General features: G+C 56.6%; 3 protein-coding genes across 48 annotated transcripts in view; 1 reads left to right on the top strand and 2 right to left on the bottom strand.

The window, feature by feature from the left end:
* The window catches only part of LOC149127282 (uncharacterized), a 421,278-nt gene extending 411,722 nt beyond the window's left edge, over positions 1-9,556 (bottom strand). For 9 of the 10 annotated variants that reach the window (XR_016231894.1, XR_016231892.1, XR_016231897.1 and 6 more), the window contains exon 1: positions 8,948-9,556. Coding sequence is in view for 1 of the 10 variants with exons in the window: in XM_089329896.1 (XP_089186022.1) it covers positions 8,755-8,787 (33 nt within the window). In the remaining 9 variants the exon portion in view is untranslated. The other variant, XM_089329896.1, reaches the window with a different exon arrangement.
* PNKD (PNKD metallo-beta-lactamase domain containing) overlaps positions 1-19,563 on the top strand; it is a 552,090-nt gene that overhangs the window by 113,278 nt on the left and 419,249 nt on the right. Inside the window, exon 1 of one of the 3 annotated variants that reach the window (XM_089329892.1) lies at positions 16,187-16,194. The exons of the other annotated variants lie outside the window; for them this stretch is intronic. Within the exon in view, the coding sequence (XP_089186018.1) occupies positions 16,190-16,194 (5 nt within the window). The 5' untranslated portion in view covers positions 16,187-16,189. Of the gene's footprint in view, positions 1-16,186; positions 16,195-19,563 lie in introns of those variants that run through there. 3 annotated transcript variants of the gene reach the window in all.
* The window catches only part of TNS1 (tensin 1), a 212,395-nt gene continuing 206,033 nt past the window's right edge, over positions 13,202-19,563 (bottom strand). For all 35 annotated transcript variants that reach the window (XM_070070213.2, XM_051848187.3, XM_051848186.3 and 32 more), the window contains one exon: positions 13,202-17,311. In XM_070070213.2, coding sequence (XP_069926314.2) covers positions 17,167-17,311 — 145 coding nt within the window. In that variant the 3' untranslated portion in view covers positions 13,202-17,166. The remainder of the gene's footprint in view (positions 17,312-19,563) is intronic.

The following is a 19,563-nucleotide window of genomic DNA, read 5'->3' as shown; positions in this document are numbered from 1 at the left end:
GCAACCCAAGTTCGGTTTATCTCAGGAATGCAAGGCTGGTTCAATATTCATAAATCAAACAATATAGTTCACTATATTACAGTCAAACAAGAAAAACCACGGGGCCAGTGTTGTGGCGTAGTAGGTTAAGCCTCGGCCTTCGGTGCCAGCATCCTATATGGGCACCTGTTCATGTCTCAGCTGCTCCTCTTCTGATCCAGCTCTCTGCTGCTGGCCTGGGAAAGCAGTGGAAGATGGCCTAAGTGCTTGGGCCCCTGAACCCATGTGGGAGACTCAGAGCAAGCTCCTGGCTCCTGCTTTGGATCAGTCCAGCTCAGGCTGTTACTGCCATTAGGGGAGTGAACCATCAGATGAAGACCTCTCTGTCTCTCCCTCACTATGTCTGTGACTCTGACTCTCAAATAAATAAATAAACCTTTAAAAACAGAAGAAAAACCACATAATAATATCAGTCAATGCACAAAAAGCTTTGACAAAATTCAACATTTATATATGATAAATATGAAAGCCCTTCAGAAAAATCTCTAAAATAAGAGGAGCTTCCTCTGCTTGACAGACAGCATCTATAAGGCACCTGTGGTTCACAGCATTGCTACATTTGATGGCGAAAGACTCAGGCTTCCACCCTACGCTCAGGAGCAGCACAGGGATGCTCACTGTCACTGTTCTTATTCAACCAATTTCTGCAAGTTTTACCCAGAGCAACAAGGCAAGAAGAGGAAATCAAAGGCACCCAGATTCAAAAATAATAAATAAAACTGTCCCTATTGCAGATGGCATGATTGGTCATGAAGAAAATCTCATGGAGTCCACAAAACAAACAAAGATTCCTGAAGAGGATGACGTGGGTGGTCATAAGTGAACTTGGCAAAGATTTCCAATTACAAGACAAACACACACACACACACACACACACACAAAATCAACAGTATTTCCATGCACTAACAACAAAAACGGGGACACACAAATTAACTATAGAGATACAAAAGTATTTTACAATTGCTAAAAAAAAAAATTACCACGGCCTGAGTCCAATAAAACATGGACAGAAGTTGTATGTTGAGAACTACAAAATATTGAAGAAAGAAATCAAAGACACGAATAAAATGGGGAGACAGGCTGTGTTCATGCTTTGGAAGATTCAACATAATAAAGATGTCAGTTTTCCTCAGATTAAGTCAGGTAGGTGTAATGCAATTCTTATCAAAATCCTAACAAGTTCTCTTGCAGATATAGGCAAGGTTATTCTAACATGTACACAGAAAGGCTAAGGAAGTGGAATACCTCAAACAATCTTGAAAAAGAATAAAGACAAATTAGTCCACCCAATTTCAACACAGGTTATATGAGTATGTACAAATTTCCATTTTTTTGCACCAAAATAAATTTATCTTTTAATCCCATTTCCATGTATTTTCTTGAAGTGCCCTCCAAAAAATGGAATTAACAGATGAGTTTATTTTGGTGCAAAAATTCTTAAATATGTATGTGATTTTTTTTTTCATGAAAGGCGTTTTCCATAAACTTTTTAAGATCCCCCACACACACACAGCCGGAGTAGTCAGGAGAGACTGACACACAGAGCCACGTAAACACCCAGCTGATTTTTACATAGGTGCAAAGGTGATTCAGTAGAAGAAGCATGGCCTCTCCAATAAATGGCACTGATACAAGTACACATCCCTGTGCAAAAGAAAATGAAATGAAACTGACCTTCAACCTAAGACTCACACCTTACACAAAAATGAACTCATAGCCATCACAGAGAGAATGTTCAACATAAACCTTTTAGAAAAAAATGGAGAAACTGATCAGGATCTACAGCTAGACCAAGAAAGCTCAGCTGTGACAGTCAAAGTTTGAGCCACAGAAGAAAAAGAAACCAGTAAACTGGATTTGATCAAAATTGAAAACTTTTGCTGGGGCCAATGCTGTGGCGTAGCAGGTAAATCCACTGCCTGCAACGCTGGTATCCCATATGGGCACTGGTTCAGTTCGTGTCCTGGCTGCTCCACTTCTGATCCACCTCCCTGCTAAAGGCCTGGGAAGGCAGCAGAAGATGGCTCAAGTGCTTGGGCCCCTGATACCCAGGTGAGAGACCTGGAAGAAGTCCCTGGTTCCTGGCTTCAACTTGGCCCAGGCCTGGCCATTGTGGCCACCTGGAGAGTGAACCAATGGATGGAAGATCTCCCTCTCTCTGCCTCTCTCTGCCTCTCTCTCCTCTTTCTATGTAACTCTCACTTTCAAATAAATAAGTAAATCTTTTTAAAAAAGAAAACTTTTGTGATGTGAAAGACCCTATCAACAGCATGAAAGACAAGCCTCGGTCCAGGGAGAACTTGGTACAACCCATATCTGACAAAGGACTAGTCTTAGAGCTTAGAAAGAGCTCTTAATGAGGAGCTGGGCATAGACACTGCACCAGAAAGGATGAAGACATGGTAAATAAGCTCGTGAGAAGATGTTCAATATCACCAGGCACTAGGAAAATGCAAGCTAAAACCAGAATAAGATAGCACCCTACACCTCTCAGACAGATGGCTAAAGTAAGAAATCACAATACCTAATACGGGTGAGAGTGTGGACAAATTGGAGTATTGACATACCTATGGCACAGCAACCATGGATGTGTTGGGCATGAAAGCTAAACACGCAACTGTCATGGGCTCTAGGAATTGCAGTCCTGGCATTTATTCCAGAGAAATGGAAACTTACATGACCACACACACACACACACACAATAGCGTTTATGCCCCATAGCGCTGTGTGCACTTTTCTGAAGGTATATGGTGCTTTTTTATACTTTATACAAACATGTCCCATAGTAGACCAGGCACAGCCCTGCCCACCCCACCAACCCACCCTCCCAGCTCAGAACCTGTCCTGGAGACGCCCATCCAGATACTCCAGCCTCTCGCCCATGCTGTTCCCACTGCCCAGGTATCTGCCAACATGGGCAACCTTGACGCTCTTCCTCTACCTGGCTGTCCCCAACCTGAACTCTAAAACCCAAGCCAGATATCACCTCCTTCCAGAAGCCTCCTCTGAGCTCCTACCCCCACCCCTGCAAGGCTGGATTCAACCCTTCTAGTTTAATCTCTACCAACACTCTTGGTTGATCAAGCTTGGCGGTACCAACATTCAGGGTTAGACAATCCTTGCTAAGAGCACTTTCCTGTGTGTTGAAGAGTCTTCTTAGCATCCTTAGCCTTTACGGGAGATGCCAACATCGTACCCACCACCCTTGCCCCCAGAAGGGACAGGTGTCCCTCAGGCAGCCAAATCTGTCCTCTGGTTGACACTCATCACTCCAGTGCCTGACGACCAACCGACAGCATCTCCTCTCCACACCCAGGGTCAGCAACAATTGAGATATTAAGCCAAAGTCGGAGAGATTTAAAAAATTTAAAAAGTCAGTGACTGAACAGATTGGAAAGTGCGACTGTATCTGTCAGCTTTTCTTCTCTCTAACTAAAGTACATGGGAAGCAAGGTTTATTTTTTATTTTGCTTTAAGGTTAGGGAGTTCACAGTCTTCAGGTCAGGCAGCCCATGGGTCCGGTGTCTGAGGAGGAGGAGGTGGGGCAGGTTCACGCGGTGAGCCAGGAAGCAGGGACACGGGGAGCACACACTGCACCTGCCTGTGAGGCGCTGTCTCCTAACACAGGGGTCATGGGGCAGCACCAAGCCAACCACTTCCCAAAGGCCTCGGCTTCAGGCACCCCGTTTGGACCAAGCCTCTAAAGTGACACCTTGACAGCTGGGGCTCCATTTGAGAGCACCCGAGACTCCATCTTGAGAAAGCACCCCCCACCATGAGACTCTGGTCTGAAACTCACTACGGTCAAAAACTCAGACAACAACAGTACTCAGACAACAACAGTACTCAGACAACAACAGTCCACTGCATCCCGCTTGGCAGAGCACACAGCATCCCTAGCAGGATGGCTCAAGCTGGAGTAATGTTAAGACTGTAACTTGCAAACTGTTGAAATCCATACTTAATGTATACTAAGCTGATCTTCTGTATATTAAGATAATCGAAAATGAATCTTGATGTGAATGGAAGGGGAGAGGGAGTGGGAAAGGGGAGGGTTGTGGGTGGGAGGGACGGTATGGGGGGAAAGCCATTGTAATCCATAAGTCGTACTTTGGAAATTTATATGCATTAAATAAAAGTTTAAAAAAAAAAAAAAAAAAAAAAAAAAAAAAGACTGTAACTTGCCTATCTATGGTCAAGACTGTAATTGCTGCTAGTTTCACCTGGGCCTTGGGTCAGCTTGACCCTAGCAAGCATGTATTCCCCCTCCCCTGCTTGTGGATTTTGCCTTGATAAACCCTGTTGCTTTGAGCTTCGGGGCCGAGATTTCTTTAGGGCATGAACCCGCTCTCCACCGCCGGCAATAAAGGACATCAAATGTTATCAGCGTGGGGTTCCTCTGTCAGCACTCGCTCAGGCACAAGACCTCCACCCTAATCCACAGGACTCTGGGGTTCTACTGTCTGCATGAGCATGGGAGCTGAAATGTGTTCCAATGATAACAGTGCCCATAGACCAAGGTTTTAAGACTTTGCTCCCTTAAAACAAAACCGGCCCATCCCAGAGACAAGTAGGGCAGCACAACCCAGGAGCCCCTGCCCCAGACAGGGCCTGGCAGGGGAGAGGCCCCTCCCAGGGCGTCTCCTCCCCAGCTCCCGCTCGCTCAGCCTGCCTTCTGATTCACTTTCCTGAGCAGGGTGAGGGGAGAGGCCGAGGCCCCCCACGCCACACCACACTCCCCAAGAGAGAGGAACAGCCACGGCACCAGCACCGCAGGCCTAATAGATGTCATTGTCCCTGGTCTGTCTCCTGCACAGGCCACGGAGGGCACGGCTGTGTCCTGCCCATTCTGCAGCTCTGCTCGAACCGGGAGGTACCGATGTCCACTGTCACCAGGGTACCCACTCGTGCCCTGCACCTGCAGGCCTTACGGTCCCCACTCTGTCCAGAGGAACCAGGCCCTCCCAGGAGGAGCTCCCACCCACAGAGCCAGCCCAGGGGTGCAGCGGATGCTTCCTCTATTACAGCCACTAGGGGGCGCTGTCTCCCTTCCCACGCCTCCACCAGGACGTTCCTCCAGGACAGAGACCGGCAAAGGTTGAAAAAGGGGAGGAGACAGGGGCTCTGCCTTGGGGTGTTCAGCCTCCCTGGACACCATGGGACGTGTGGCCAACCCAGGGTCTACACCCGGACAGGCTGGAGCCCTGGAGGCCTCCCTGGGGCTCCCGTCTCCCTCCAGGGCCCAGACCTGTTCCAGCTCTGGGCTTGCAGGAAGGCCCGTGTTGACCCTGGGCTCCCCAACACCACACCTGCTCTGGGAGGTGCTGCTCCCCTGTGCAGCCCCTGGCCAGGCCCGGGATGCCTCCCAGCTGCACTGGGAGAGGGTGCCAGCCTCACCAGTTTGTTGTCACAGGACCTTTGGACGAGGCACCAGGTGCTGCCTGCAGAGGGTGCTCTGAGGTGGGGCAGATCCCGTGAGTGCCAAGCTACCTCCTCTCTGCAAAGCCTGGCCCCTGCCTCCCTCCGCTCTGACCTCACAGGGACTTCCGCCTTCTCTGGAGCTCCTGTCTGCCCTTGCCCCAGCCCCCAGCCACCTGCATCTTTCTGGGTAAGCCCAGTCTTGGGAAGCAGACACAGATTCAAATCCTCATGCCGGCAGTTGCAAACTGAATTGTCGCCTGCCTTCTCTGAGCCTTGGTTTTCTCATCTGTGAAATGGGGGTGGTAACGGCTGCCACTTGGAGCTTTTGTCCATGAGACCCTGTGCATCCCAAACAGGGCCCAGCATGTCACAGGCCATCAATGAATGAACCCCACTTCCTTCCTGGTGCTGTACACAGGCACTGGGCTGCACATGGCTCCTTCGTCAGCTGGTTGCTAGCGGGCCGTCTTACAGACAAGGACACTGAGGCACGGAGGGTCAAGTGACTGGCCTGGGATGGCACGGGCAAGGCAGCGGCACTTGGAAAACAAAGACTACAAAACACTCCTTCAAGCTGTGTGTGAGCACCGAGGTAGCATGCACAGGTAGGAGCGGCAGCAGCAACTCTCTCCCCATGTGGCCCTAATCCCAACTCTGCCACTTCCATGCTCATCTGATCCACCTACATGGGAGGCCTGGACAGTTCCCAGCTCCCATCGACAGCCCAGCCCTGGTTGATGCTGGCTTGTGGGAAGTGAACCAGTTATTGGGATTCTCTCTGTCACTTGTCTTATCTGTGTGTGTATGTGTGTGTGTGTGTCCCTCTCTCCTGTCTCTCAACTAAATAAAGGAATCTCTCTCTCTCTCTCTCTCTCTCTCTCTGTGTGTGTGTGTGTGTGTGTGTGTGTGTCAACTAAATAAAGTTCAGAGCAGGGCAAGTTAAGCAAGTACACAGGGAAGCGAGATGCCCACATGCCACGTTCTCAGACTGTTCCCACCTCTGCACGCTGGCTCCTGCAGGGTGTCGTGTCATTTTTAGGGTCCCATGGAACCAAACACCGCTCACCTACCCCCCCGCCAGAGGGCGGCAGCAGCCCCACAGCAGCCCCAGGGGTGATCACCAGGGACCCACACACACAGCTGGGAGAAGACACCCAAAGCCATCACCTGTCCCAAAGGCTGGACAAGTGGGCACAGACATGCTGAAAGGGGCATCCCCAGTGTGCCCAGGGAGCCACGCCAGGGCCTCGCTGGCTCCTGCCCCACCCCCAGGCAGGTGTAGCTGGGGAGGAGGTCTGAGCCGTCTCCGATTCTCCAGGAGGGTGATTGATGATGGCGCTGAGGCCGCCAGGTCTCTGTCCTCGCCACTCCCCTGGAGCTTTTAATAAGCAGCCTGCCTCTAAGTGCCCAATTACTCTGGGCTTCAGGCCCTTGCCTGCAGCCCACTCGCGAGGGGCGGGGATGCGCTGCAGTTCCTCAAGTGGACACTGGAGGGAGCCCGGGGGCCGTGACAGCGGCGGGAAGCCGTCGGAGGACCTGGTAGGGTGGAGGATCCCCGCCGCCCCTGGCTCTCCCCAGGGCAAGCTTCGCCCCTGCTGTCCTTAGAGGCCCTGGAAAAGGAGCGGCCTCCAGCCTCTGCTCCGAACAGCTGCAGCCAGAGCCCCAGAGCCGTGCCTCCTTAGGGGTGGGGACAGAGCAGAGGGGAAGGGAGGGGGCAGAAAACAGGGCCAAGGGGAGGGGAAGGGGCTGAACTGGGAAGAGTAGGACCAGGAAGGCAACGGGGGCACCCGGAGAGAACACCCTCCCCCTGCCCGACCGCTGCGGACCCCGAACCTACACCCCCCTCTGCACGCTAGACACGGTCCCCTCCACCCTGCGTCACTCCTGTCCCCAAGGAAAAGACAGAATGACCTCCTGTGGTCAAATTCAGTGCCCTTCTCCCTCCCCCCGGCACCAGCCCCTGCCCTCCCCTCCTGCCCGCGGCCCCTCTCAGCCCTGTGACCAGATGTTCCACAGCCCACAGGTGCACAGTGGTGTTGGGACTCCACTCATTGTCTCCGCCACCAGCCTCCTCCTCCTCCAAGCTGCAGATGCTTTGTGCCTGATACTTGCAGCCGCCCAGAGTGGGGCAAGGCACTGAGACAGGCCCACCCAACCCCTAAGTCCTGTGTCCCCGGAGCCCCCTGAGATGTCCCCTGGATGCAGTGTGGCCCCAGTCCTTGTCCCCTCTGCCTGAGATGGGGGGTGCTGCAGGGGGCGCCCTGCTGCTGAGGGGCGCAGCTCACAGACACAGGCCAGGCTCACCTCCATGGAGATGACCCTGAAAAGCCGCACAGCCGCCCTCCCAGCCCCCACGCCTTCTGCCTGCCCGCCTGCCTCTGGGCCAGGGAAGAGCCTGGCTACCTCCTCAGCACTGGCTGAGCGGGGCCCCAGGAAGCAGCCTGGTGTAGTCCTCACCTCCCGCCCCTGGAGTGACTGAGGCACTCTCTTCCCCACTGGTACTGGAGTTGGAGTCAGAAATTCCAGGGGCTCCCAGCACCCTCTCCCCTCCCCTTTGGCAATGAGTTCCCAGAAAGGATGGCTGCATGCACAGAGCAACCTTTCCCAGGAGCTGCTTTGAGCCATCGGCATCGGAGCAGAAGCAGTGGAAACCATGCAAACAATGTGTGGGATCCCAGAAGAGGACATGTCTGCTCCTTCCTCTTTCCACTTACTGGGATGCAGTTGTAATGGCAGGAGCTGGGGCAACCCTGATGGACCACATTTTGAGGGTGGCGGAGCAACAAAACTAAAGGACGCTGGGTCCCTGAACAACTTGGCTGGGGCAGCGGGAGGTGGGGGAGAGCTGCAATGCAAGGGAGAGACCTGGCTTGATCGCGAAATGAACTGTGCAACCTAAGTATTTGGTCATTGGAAATCTGTGTTCTAGAACCCAGACAGTAGTCTGATAGCAAGCCAAAGAGACGGTACATCCATGTCTGCAGCACTTTCCAGCTATGAGAACTTGAGCAAAGCACTTGACCTCGCGAAGCTTGGACCTCCTTGGCTGCACACCTGTGTCGCGGAAGCGTTTCACTAGATGAATGAGATGGCGTTTAACAAGTGCACGAAAACCGACTCTGACAGGTGCGGTCAGTCGGTGCAGAGACTGCCGGCCCTGGAGCCGCCACAAAATGCCAACAGGAGCCTGTGGCCTCCTGGATTCAGAACTTCCAGACCCTCCCACTGCCCTCACTGGCAGCACCGAGCCCGTCGTGCCGCCGGCACAGCCCTGCCTCCCCCGGCACCACTGACCTCGGTCACCTCGCAGTCACCTCCTCCCTCCATGATGGTGGCCACAGGGCTCCCCAGTGGCAGCCTCTGAGCTGGGGCTCCAGCACACACCTGGCTCCTTGCTCTTGGGGACTTCAGCGTCCAGCGAGGAGGGAAGGAAGAAAAAAGTTCCGAAGCAACAAGCAAAGCCCCTGCTTGCTTGCTGAGCACTTACTCTGCCCGGTGCGGTTCCAAGCCGTCCTGACGGGTTTGCACTCCCAGCTGGGACAGCCGCCCTCCACCAGGCACCACGAAGCCCGGCCCGGCCCGTGTTGACGGGTGCGGAAACAGAAGCTCGGCCGGCTGAGGCCACACAGCCGGGAGAGGCGCAGCCAGATCAGGAACCCTGGCGTGCCAGGCTGCAGCAGGTGCGGTTCGTCACTGGTCTCTGCCTGGGGAGCTCCGTGGGTTTGACACGCCAGCCTCCTCCTGCACGTGGGCCGTGGCCTGGGCGGCCTGAAACACCGGCCTCTCCTCTCTGCCCACTATGCCGCCGTCCACCTCTGGGACCCCCAGCATCCCACCCAGGGCACCTGCAGCACTGCAGTGATGCGTTTGGTGCCACAGGAGTCACAATCGCTCAGCCCGCCCACAGCAGGTGGCCAGCAAATAGCAATTGCCTTGATTGATTGATTGATTGGCTCACTCTGAGGCAGCCCGAGGTCTCCGTGGCTCTCAAGGTCTCTCTAGCTGGTGGTGTTCACCCTCTTCAAGCACCTCAAGGCCTCCCAGCTGCGGCCATCTCAGCCCCGCGGTCCCCTGGGGGAGGGGCGGTGGCGTTGCCCAGGTCAGAATCTGCAGGTACAGGATGGGGGGACTGAGGGAGGGCTGGCGACCTCAGGACCCTTGCTTTCCCAGCATGGCGGAGGGGCCCAGAGGCCGGACATCCTGTGTCGATGGCCAGCGGTGATCTTTCAAAGCCCAGAGAGGCTGGAGCCGCGGAGGCGGCTGCGCACCGTCCCCGCGGGCTGTGGTCTGGCACCTGGAGCCGAGCTGATCGATATCGCTGGGGAGCTTTGACTCCCTCTGCTGCCAAGTCTCCCCGGAGGCCCTAGGAACCGGCCAGCGGCATCAGAGAGAGAAAGGAAGCAGGAGTTTCTGAAGGGCCCACAGCGCCAGGCGAGTACTCTGTGGCCTCGGTCCTCACACGGCCCCAGGGCAGGGGAGAGGGCTGCCGTGAGCCCATTTCACAGATGACTGAAGGGGAGCCTGAAGAGGGGAAACACTTCCCAGGGAACGTTCCCAGCAAAGTCAGCACCAACCCCAGCCGGGCTGCCAGGTCCCAGGTCGCAGGGCTGCACCGGGAGGCCACCTAAGGGCACCTGCAGCCACACCCAGGCCGCGCGGAGCCTGCGAAGGGCCTTCTGCAGCCCCCAGCTGGGCGTCAGACACTTCCGGGAAGGGAAACTCCGGCCTTTCCATCCCTGCCACTTCCGGCCCACCCGGGGAACGCCCCGCCCTCCAGAGCGCCCCATCCTCCCACACCCCCGTTTCTCCAAGCCCCGCCTCCCCAGGCCGCCCAACAGCCAGGGGGCACCAGGCCCCTCACTGCCTCTGACCCGCAGAGCTCACGGGACACTCCCGCCCCTGTTGTGGTCTGGTCACTCAGCCAGATCCCCTTCCCGGCCCCTGCCTGGCCCCACGACCCTGCGACTGGCTCCTCAGTGGCTGCACGGAGCAGGGAAGGGGATCCTACATAAGGACACAGCACATGCCCTGGGACTGGGTCGTGTGCACCTGCGAGGAGAGGCGGTGCGCGCGCGCACACACCGACCGGCATTAGTGCACCTGTGGTCAGAGCTGTAGAACTGCGGTGCCCCCATCGGCGGTCAGCTCTTCCCACTAATGAAGGAAGGCCAGGTCTTCCTAAGGGAAATGCACGATTGGATTCCAGACACACCAGGCCAAATCCTCAGGGCCCGCCCCTCCCCCACAGTGCCTTTCCCCTGTGGAGTGAGTTCCCCTGGAGGGAGAAATGGCCACCGCTTCAGGTCTCACGGCAGGAGCAGGGGCCTTCAAGGTCTCTTCCAGGCTGGGCTTTGGGCTGCACTCACCAAGGGCCAGGAGCAGCATTCTCCCACTCCCAGGAGAGCATGGGAAGGTCGCTGGCAGTGGGGAACCTGAGCCAGTCCAGAGGGCTTCTTCGCCCTGGGCCCTCCTCCCTGGCTCCCGTGCTGGGCCCTGCATGTGGTGTGTCCGTGTCCCTGCACACCCATATGGCAGAAGAGTCCACTCTGAGAACAGCTCTTCCATGCTGCCCGCCCAGCCAGGCACCGAGAAAAACCCCCGACCTCCACTCCCAGGCTCCTCCCCCTTCCTAACGCTGCAGGTGACACCTAGCCTGCCAGGGCCCCCTGGGTCTTCTACATAGCAAGGTGCATCAGGAGGGCTCATCTCCCTCACCCAGCCCTCCCGCTGCAGCCCCAGTCCATTTGCTCCTCCTTGGGGTGTGCAGGGCACAGCTGGGCACCCCACCTCCCCCACTGAGTCCCTCCCAGACGGGCTGGACCAGCTCAGCTCCGGGGTGCAAGCCTGCTGCTCTGCTGATCCTCCCCTGCACCAGGCTCAGCCTCCCCTCACTCCTGCAGCCTTGGGCCACACCACTGGGAGGCGGGGCGGTGTGCTCAGCCCCCACCCCCTGCTCTGACCCACGGTGTGACTCTGGCTGGCTGCATGCCCAGCAGAGAGAGACAGGAGCTGGGAGGGGCACAGAGGGAAGCCCAGCGCCCCTGGGCTTCTGGCTCCACCACAGACCCCAGCTCAAAGGTCTGAACCTCTTTGAACATCGATTTCTTCATCCGGTAAATGAGGACCGGACCCTGACTCATAGGTAGGTGCTTGAGACCATGCACCCGAGTGCTCAGCCCTGGCGCTTAGCTTAGCAAGTGTTTGCCGGATCCCGTGTCTCCTTACTTGTCCCCTGGCCCAGCAACGTCTCCCTCTACCTCGTGGGCTTGTTGGGAGATCCCACACCCTACGTCTCCACTGCAAGCAGGGTCTGTGTCCCAGGTCTCCTACACAGCGTTTCAGGCTATTGTCTGGGGGTTTTTATGAAGCCTGAATTCTTTTCCTAGTGATCCTAAGGCATTATTTTCTTTCTCACTCATTTTCCCACAAGCGTGGTGTTTCCCAGATGCCCATGTGTGACATCACAACAGGTTGAATGCAGAAGCCATGGAATCTTCTAGAAACACAAGGAGGAGCAGTGTTGGCTTAGCGGGTTGATCTGTGGCCTGCGACACAGGCATCCCGTATCAGAGTGCTGATTTGAGTCCCAGCTGCTTCACTCCTGATCCAGCTCCCTACTAATGCACCCGGGAAAGCAGCAGAGGATGGCCCAAGGCCTTGGACCCCTGAACCCACATGGGAGACCCAGATGGAGTTCCTGACTCCTAGCCTCAGCTTGGCCCAGCCCTGACCTCCTGGCTATCTGCGGAGTGAACCAGTGGATAGAAGAGCTCTCTTTCTGCCTCTGCCTCTCTCTGCCACTCTTTCAAAAAATAAATAAATCTTTAACAACAGCAAAGAGCCCACCTGCACAGAAGCCCTTGGTGGGGAGGGGGTCCTCCGTAACTGTTGGGTGTGGTGTAAGTACAGGGGTCCCGACCAAGATGTCTGAGAAGGCTGTCTCCTGGCACCCACCGTGCCGGCTGCAGAGGGTCCCCACAAACACGTGCTCGGATCGGCTGACCCCTCCCAGCCACACTGAGCCCTCCCGAGTCCCCATCCCTGGCCCACCTGCGCCATGCTGGTTACGACTCCCTAGGCGTCATGCCCAAACCTTCTGAATTCCAAGGACTTCACCCAGGACCCCTGGGCCTGGCATCCGGGTGGGCTATACTACAGCCTCCGCTTCCCCTTCCTCACTCCCCCCTGTCAGTCCCCACGGCTTCAGAAGGCTCCAGAGGCAGGTGTGTGGTCCAGACCCTGATGGAGTGATGGGTTCTGTGTTAGACAAGCCAGGCAGGTTGACTCTGGGCCCTTTAGCTCGTGCCCGGGGTGCACATGGGGACGAAAGAGCCCTCAATCGACTGGGGCTGCCCTGTAGGTGGACAAAAGCCTGGAGCAGCAGGTGTCCCCATCTCGTGGATAGGGCTGGCCTGAGGATTAAGCCAGGACTGAACCAAGTGATGGGGAAAATCCCCGATTCCACCATGGGGATCCAGCCATGCCGAGACCTTCCTGGCACTTGGGCCAGACACATTTTTTTGGTTGTTGTTGTTAAAAGAATCTGAGTTTTCTTTGCAGCTGAATGAATCGGGATGAATGAGTCGCAGGGACCAGACCAAGACGTGGGTGGTGGGGAAGCCCCTGGAGGGTTTGGGGTGAGTCACCCACCACAGATCTGATGCCTCGGAGAGAGGCCCCTTTGCCCACTGGAGACCCCTGGCAGACCCCAGTCACAACAACACAGCTGGATGCGAGCACGGGATTTTCTTTAACTTTATCATTTTATAAAGCCATACAATGGATCGCAAAGAAACCGAGCCGCTGTACAGAAGTGGGGACAGCCTCAGTGAACGTACATTCATACCCGGGACAGGTAGCACAGGCTGCGGTTTATACAAGGTGGTAGAGGCTATAGGCACAATGATACAAAATATAAAGTATATTTCCATCTATATAAATACAGCCGGGTTCTTCCTGCAGGGGGCCGGGTGGTGAGGAATCTTAACATTTGTTTTGAATGGCGTGTCAGAAGGGAGGCAAGAGAATGGGGAGACACAAGCACAGTCAGGTACTCTCTTACACACACACACACACACACACACCTACACCACGCACACAAACCCAGCGTGGATACACAAGAGACTGTCAAACCATCTAACGCTGGCTAGAAAACAAGCGTGGGACCTCCTTCCGTAACAACTCGCCACGGGGAAGAGGTCAGGAAACCCACAGGTCCTCCAGCTTCGAGGACTCCTGAGGACGAAGCGGCCAGGGAGGAACACGTGTGCCCGAGCCCCACGCCACACGGGTGGTCCTCGCCAGCCCAACACTGAGCCTCCACCCAGCAGCCGCCCCACGGGCCCCGCTTCCTGCTCCCTCTCTCCACTGAGTGATGTTGACCTTGACATCCATTGCTCATCATCTCTGACCACCCCCCACTGCCAAGTTCCTTAAAGGGATGTGAGCAAAACATACACCCATTCACATGCACACACACACACACACACACACAGACGTCCTGTGTTACCACTGCTCAAGGACACGAGGGTCTCAGTGCTGCAGGGCCTGGACTCGGGGCAGGAAGTGGGCCTGGGACTCTGCCCCCAGCCTCTTCAATGACCCCAAGTGTGGGGTTTGGGGGTCAGCCACCTCCTATGGCTGGAGCACTGCCCCTGTGATCTCCCCTGTTCTGAAGCTGGGAAAAAATAAACAAGGGGCAGATGACGGGGGCACAGGGCAGAGGGCAGCAGCCCAGCAGGAGGAAAGAGGCTGTTCATGCTCTGTGCCCCTGGGTGGCCTGGGAGCCCCGGAGCACTGCTCAGGCCCAGCAGAACAGGGCTGAAGGACGCCCTGCCCTCCTGCGTCCCAAGAGCCCCTTCTGGCCACTGGGCCACCACCCCCAGGAATTGCTCGGGCCCAAGTCCCGACAGGGTCCCAGCTTTCCCAGCTGCTGGGGGAGAGAAGGGTCAGAAGCCCCAGGCGAGGACTTGAGGTCTCTGTCCTCACACACCGTCTAGCGGAGGGAGCCAGGCACTGTTCACAGCCCAGCTCCTTGCCGCTGGCCTCTGGGCCCACTTCCCCCAGCCGCCTCCAGACCATCAGATCAGAGAGGCCCTGGGCCAGCTTCAGACGCCTGCTGGACAGCTGGAGAGGGGGCCTGGGCGGGGCCTCGGCCTGCCTGGGGTCCCTGCAAACCCGTTTTCCAGACCAGTGAGCACTGTCCTGACGAACAGACCCAACAACACACAGCGAACAGGTGGAGGGAGGGGAAGGAAAAAGCGGATACACGTCCACAAAGTAACAACAGTGAGTACAAAGTGCTTTCTTTTCCAGGAAGTCTTTGGCAAGAGACTGCAGTGCTGTGTGGTGCGTGTGTACCCATATGTGCGTGCACGTGTGTCCACAGGCCCACCCGTGAGTGTGACGTGGGGGCTATGGTGTCAGGCCCAACGTGGGGGACTGGGCTGCTGCAGGCTGGGGTCCCCTTCCCCTTGGTTCTCCCGGCAAAGCCAGGCCCTGGGCTTCCCAGCATGGACCTGGCTCCCTCCCGCACAGCTCAGGGCTGAGGTGGAGGGGCTGTTGGGGTGGGGTGGGGAGGTGGGAGGCAGGGATGAGGGCCAGGTGTGGAGGCCGGGCAGCCTCAAGTGTGGAGTGACCATCTGGCTGGGGGCTGATGAAGATATTTACAATAGCCCTGGCCTTGGCAGAGAACGGGGTTAACCATGCAATGAGGGGACTGGCCAAGCCAGGCACTTGGGTTGAATATCTCAGAAGAAAGAGCACTTTGGAGGGACCTCGCTCTTGGGGAAGTGGGAGGCCCCACTCCACCCGCCCCGTGACTTCAGACACTCTCCGCTCCCTGAAACACAATTGTCCACACAGATACAGCTCCCTGGAGGAGAAGAAATACAAGACACACACACACCCACGTCCACCACGTGCACCCACGCCTCCGCCACTCTGTGGCTCGCTCAGGCTGCAGCTTCCCCACGTACCCTGGGAGCTGACTGCCAGGCCCCGGACAGAGCCCAGGACAGGCCAAGGCCAGGGCAAGGAGCATCCTGGCAGCCCCAAGGAGAAAGGCCTCCTACATCTCATGACTTTAACAGATTGAAAGGGACGGGAATCAATTCATGGCCAGGGAGGCAAAAAAAAAAAAAAAAAAAAAAAAAAAAAAAAAAAAAAAAGCAGTGGAGGGGAACAATAAATACTTCTGGGCAATTTACCTATTCTTTTTTTTTTTTTTTAATCTTTTCTTATATTTTATTAGCTTACAGATCTGTCAGTATGTCTCACATATATATTATATATATTTATATATCAGTCAATGCCTCGCTCTCAGGGACTCCACAGGCTTAAGAACGGAGTCCTGGTGAACTTGCACTCCAGCTTCCAAGTCCTTGGGTGGTGGGCAGGGGTTGCACAACTGCCCACGTGGACCCTAGGGCCTTGGGTCTAAATGCACTCCTTCTGCCCTCTGCTCCTGGGGCAGCGTGGCTCTGCTGGGGAAACCAAGGCAGAGGGGGAGCAGCGAGGCTTTGGCGTTGTAGGCAGGTCCACTGGTGGACACTGGGCACTGGGCAGCCTGGCTGGAAGGTTGCCTGTGGCAGGCAGACCCCAAAACGATACCCAAAGGGAGGACAGAGTGTGCAGGCCTCCCCCCGGGCCTGGCCAAGCAGAGCTTTGGGCAGAGGGTGGTCCAAGATGAAGCCCCACACTGGGGCAACAACAGGGCTGGGCAGAGTACATGGGCTCGACCCCCAGCCCCTACAAGGCATCATGCAGAGAAGCAAGTCAGAGATAAGGCTGGTTCTGGACAAGAAACCCAGGGACGGGGCCGACGGTGGGCGCTAAGGCAGAGTGCCAGGCACAGGCGGGCACCTCGCGGTGAGAGCAAGAGCCGGCACAGAGCTCAACTGGGCTCTTCCCGAGTCCCTTCCCCTAGGCCACGGCTCCGCGTCGCTCCAGCTCCTGGGGGAGGCAGGGGTGACACCGCAAGGGTGACCTCTATAGGGGAGAAGGGACTGGAGGTGCCCAGGGCCACCAGGGTGCAGGCGCGGGGACCAGGGTGAGAGAGCACCTTGGGTGCTCCTGCCAAAGGCGCCTCTGTCCCCTCCCCGCTGCCCGGTCACCCCAGCCCTACTCTTTGGATAGCACGCACATTCGTGTGCAGACCTGGAGGGCTGATTCTGATTGCAGCCGCTCGAGGCAGCTCTAGGCCAACAGGTGAGGGTGCAGTGCAGACGCCCACGTGATACATCCGAGGCCCACCAGAGGGAGCATAGGGGCCAGTGAGAAAGTCCTGCCCCCTACAGGCGGCCAGGAAAAGTAAGATGATGCTCTCCTCTGGATTGCTCCTTGCAGAGCAGTTGAGTGAGGGAGACGGAGCTTTTCCACTCCCCAACACGGGTTCTCTGGGAGGCCGGCAGTCTCCTCGGGAAGCTCCATTCTTGGGAAGCAGGGCGGGGGGAGATGGGGGCCCTGGTTCTTCCGGGAGGCGGCTTCCATCTCCCCAGGGGAATCTCCCCCTCAGTCTCTTCCTCTCTCTCTCTCTCTTTCCCGCTCCCGCTGTAATTCACTTCCCTCTCCCCACGATGCACTTTCTTCTCTCCTTCTCCAAAATCAGCCCAAAGTCCTCCTTCTGGATTCAAGGGTGGTCAGGATTCGCGGTCCCCTCCCGCTACGCCCCAGCCCACTGCCCTGGCCCTGGGCAAGGGGCGGGGCTCATCTCTTCTGGCCCGCACTCAGCATGACCTTGGAGACGAAGTTGACGATGGCAGAGGCTGGCTGGTTGGGGTCAAGCTCAGCGAAGAGGTGGCAGGCGTTGTCTGTGCTGCTACCCTGCTTCCGGGCCACGAAGCCAAAGAGCCTGTGGGAGCAGGGAGAGTGACAGATATGAGGGGGCAGGGAGAGTGACAGCTGTGGGGGGAGGGGGAGGGAGGGGTCTGGAGGCAGTGCAGGTGCACAGCTGGCCAGGCCAACCTCTCCGCCCCACCCCCAGTCTTCCCCGGGGTCAGGGGTTGGGGAGGCGCCCCACAGAACCTCCACCCTGTGAGGGCCAGAGACAAGCTGTGCACAGTAAGGGGTGGGGATGAGACCAGAAATAAAGCAGGGACATTCCTAGACAAGCGTCTCTGGTCCCTCCCAGCTCCACCCCACCCGAATGTTCTTACACAGAAATAAGCAAGGGAACAAAATGGCGCCTGCCTGCCTGGCAAAGGCACGGGCAGCCCCCCGCCACACACACACACACACACACACACACACACACACAGTCCTGCTTGGCTCCAAGGCCCGAGAGCCCTGGGAATAGAGGGGGGAGGGGATCCCTACACCTGTCCCAATCTTTGCCAGGATCCAGGGACCAAGCACCCTCTCCTTGCAAAACAGAGTTAAAAATACGGGGGTAAAGAACAGAATGTGCGCCCAGGTCCCCTCCCAGCGGCCTGTTGCTAATTAGAGCAGGATAGGGACTTGGTCGTCGGGACAGCTGGAGATGCCACCCATGGAAACCCCTCGGTCGCCGGGGCTGCACCACCACGGCCAAAATTAGCAGAGCTGGGTCCTGCCTGCCTCTGTGAGCAAGTGCCCATCCACCCCCACACCGCCACACAGCACACACACACCCCACACTCCACACACACCACCAGACACACAGCCATACAACACACAACCACACACACAACAATCACACACCCCATACCCACAACACACAACCACACATACCTTTTACCTCCATACACATACACATCACATACATACCACACACTTCTCACACCTATACACATATGTAGCACACACAACGTGCATGCACCGATGTACAGATCACACACGTGTGTGTGCACAACCCTCATTTCCTCTAACTTTGTTCTCCATGCTTTGTTTCAGGGGTGGGGAATGACAGGGCCCAGGATCTGGGGTAGTGCCCTGGTGCTGGGGAAGCCGGGGTCCGTGGAGCAGCCCCTGCACCTCCCCTTACAGCCTGGCTGGGCCCATGGCATGGGTGCTCTGGGCTGAGTGAGGGCGTGTCACCAGGCTCCCAGCACGGGGCAACCAAGCATCGCCTCCTGCCCCATCTGTGAGTACTGGCCCCGCCTGGAGATGTAGCAACACAAAGAGAAGCAGGGGCTTACAGGCCCTGATGACCCCACGAGGCCCAAGAAGGTCGTGGCCCCCCTCGTCCCCATGGCCTTGTGGGAGCCCCCACCACAGGTGAGGCCACAGACTTCAGGGGTTCACTGAGGGGCCTCACTACAGCCTTCTCCTGACTCCCCTCCTCAGTTCTCCCATGGCTTCATTCAACAAATATTCATCAGCTTGCCCAGGGGATTCCCAGGGCCCTGCCACAGGGCTCTGCATCTGGTGCTGTGCTGCCCCTGCCCCGAAGTGTCGTGTCCCCCACCACACCCCCCACCCCCGCCACCCAAGTGCACTTGTCTTTGAAGAGTCATTTAAAAATAACCTTCCTGGGACCTGCCTTGTGTGACACCAGGCATCCCATATGGGCGCTGGTGTGAGTCCTGGCTGCTCCTCTTCCACCTGGGAAAGCAGTAGAAGATGGCCCAAGTGCTTGGGCCCCTGCACCCACATGGGAGACCTGGAAGAAGCTCCTGGCTCCTTGGCCGTTGCGGCCATCTGGGGAGTGAACCATGGATGGAAGATCTTTTTCTCCTTTTCTCTATCTCTCTCTCTCCCTCTTAGTTACTCCTTCAAATGAATGGATAAATAAATCTTTAAAAAATAAAAATAACCCCCCTTTCCCAAGACCACCCCGAGTTTCCACTGTCTGGACACACGCTCCCTTCAACACCACGCACAGCCGTGGGGCACACCCCCAGCCCAGCCTCGCACCACCTTGGCTCCCAGTTTTCATTTTCGCAGAAAAGGTGCTCTTTTTCTAGAACAATCTGGTATGAAGTCGGAAGCTACAAAGGTCAAAGCAGCATTCTAGGGTATAAATCATAACTCAGCCAACCAGTGAAGACACGGGGCGACCGGGGCAAGCACACACAGCTAGGTGTGGCCATGGGGATGCCACATGTCGCCTTCAGCTCCCAGGGCATTCCTGTGCGTGGCGTTGGTTCTGTGAGCTTGGGAACTCCCTGGTTTGTACTGACAAAC

Source organism: Oryctolagus cuniculus, chromosome 3 (genome assembly GCF_051225735.1).
Source record: "Oryctolagus cuniculus isolate XC-2025 breed Fujian yellow rabbit chromosome 3, ASM5122573v1, whole genome shotgun sequence".
Classification (NCBI taxonomy): Eukaryota; Metazoa; Chordata; class Mammalia; order Lagomorpha; family Leporidae; genus Oryctolagus; species Oryctolagus cuniculus.
The sequence above is the reverse complement of the archived record's forward strand: the minus strand, read 5'-3'. Positions and strand labels throughout refer to the sequence as shown.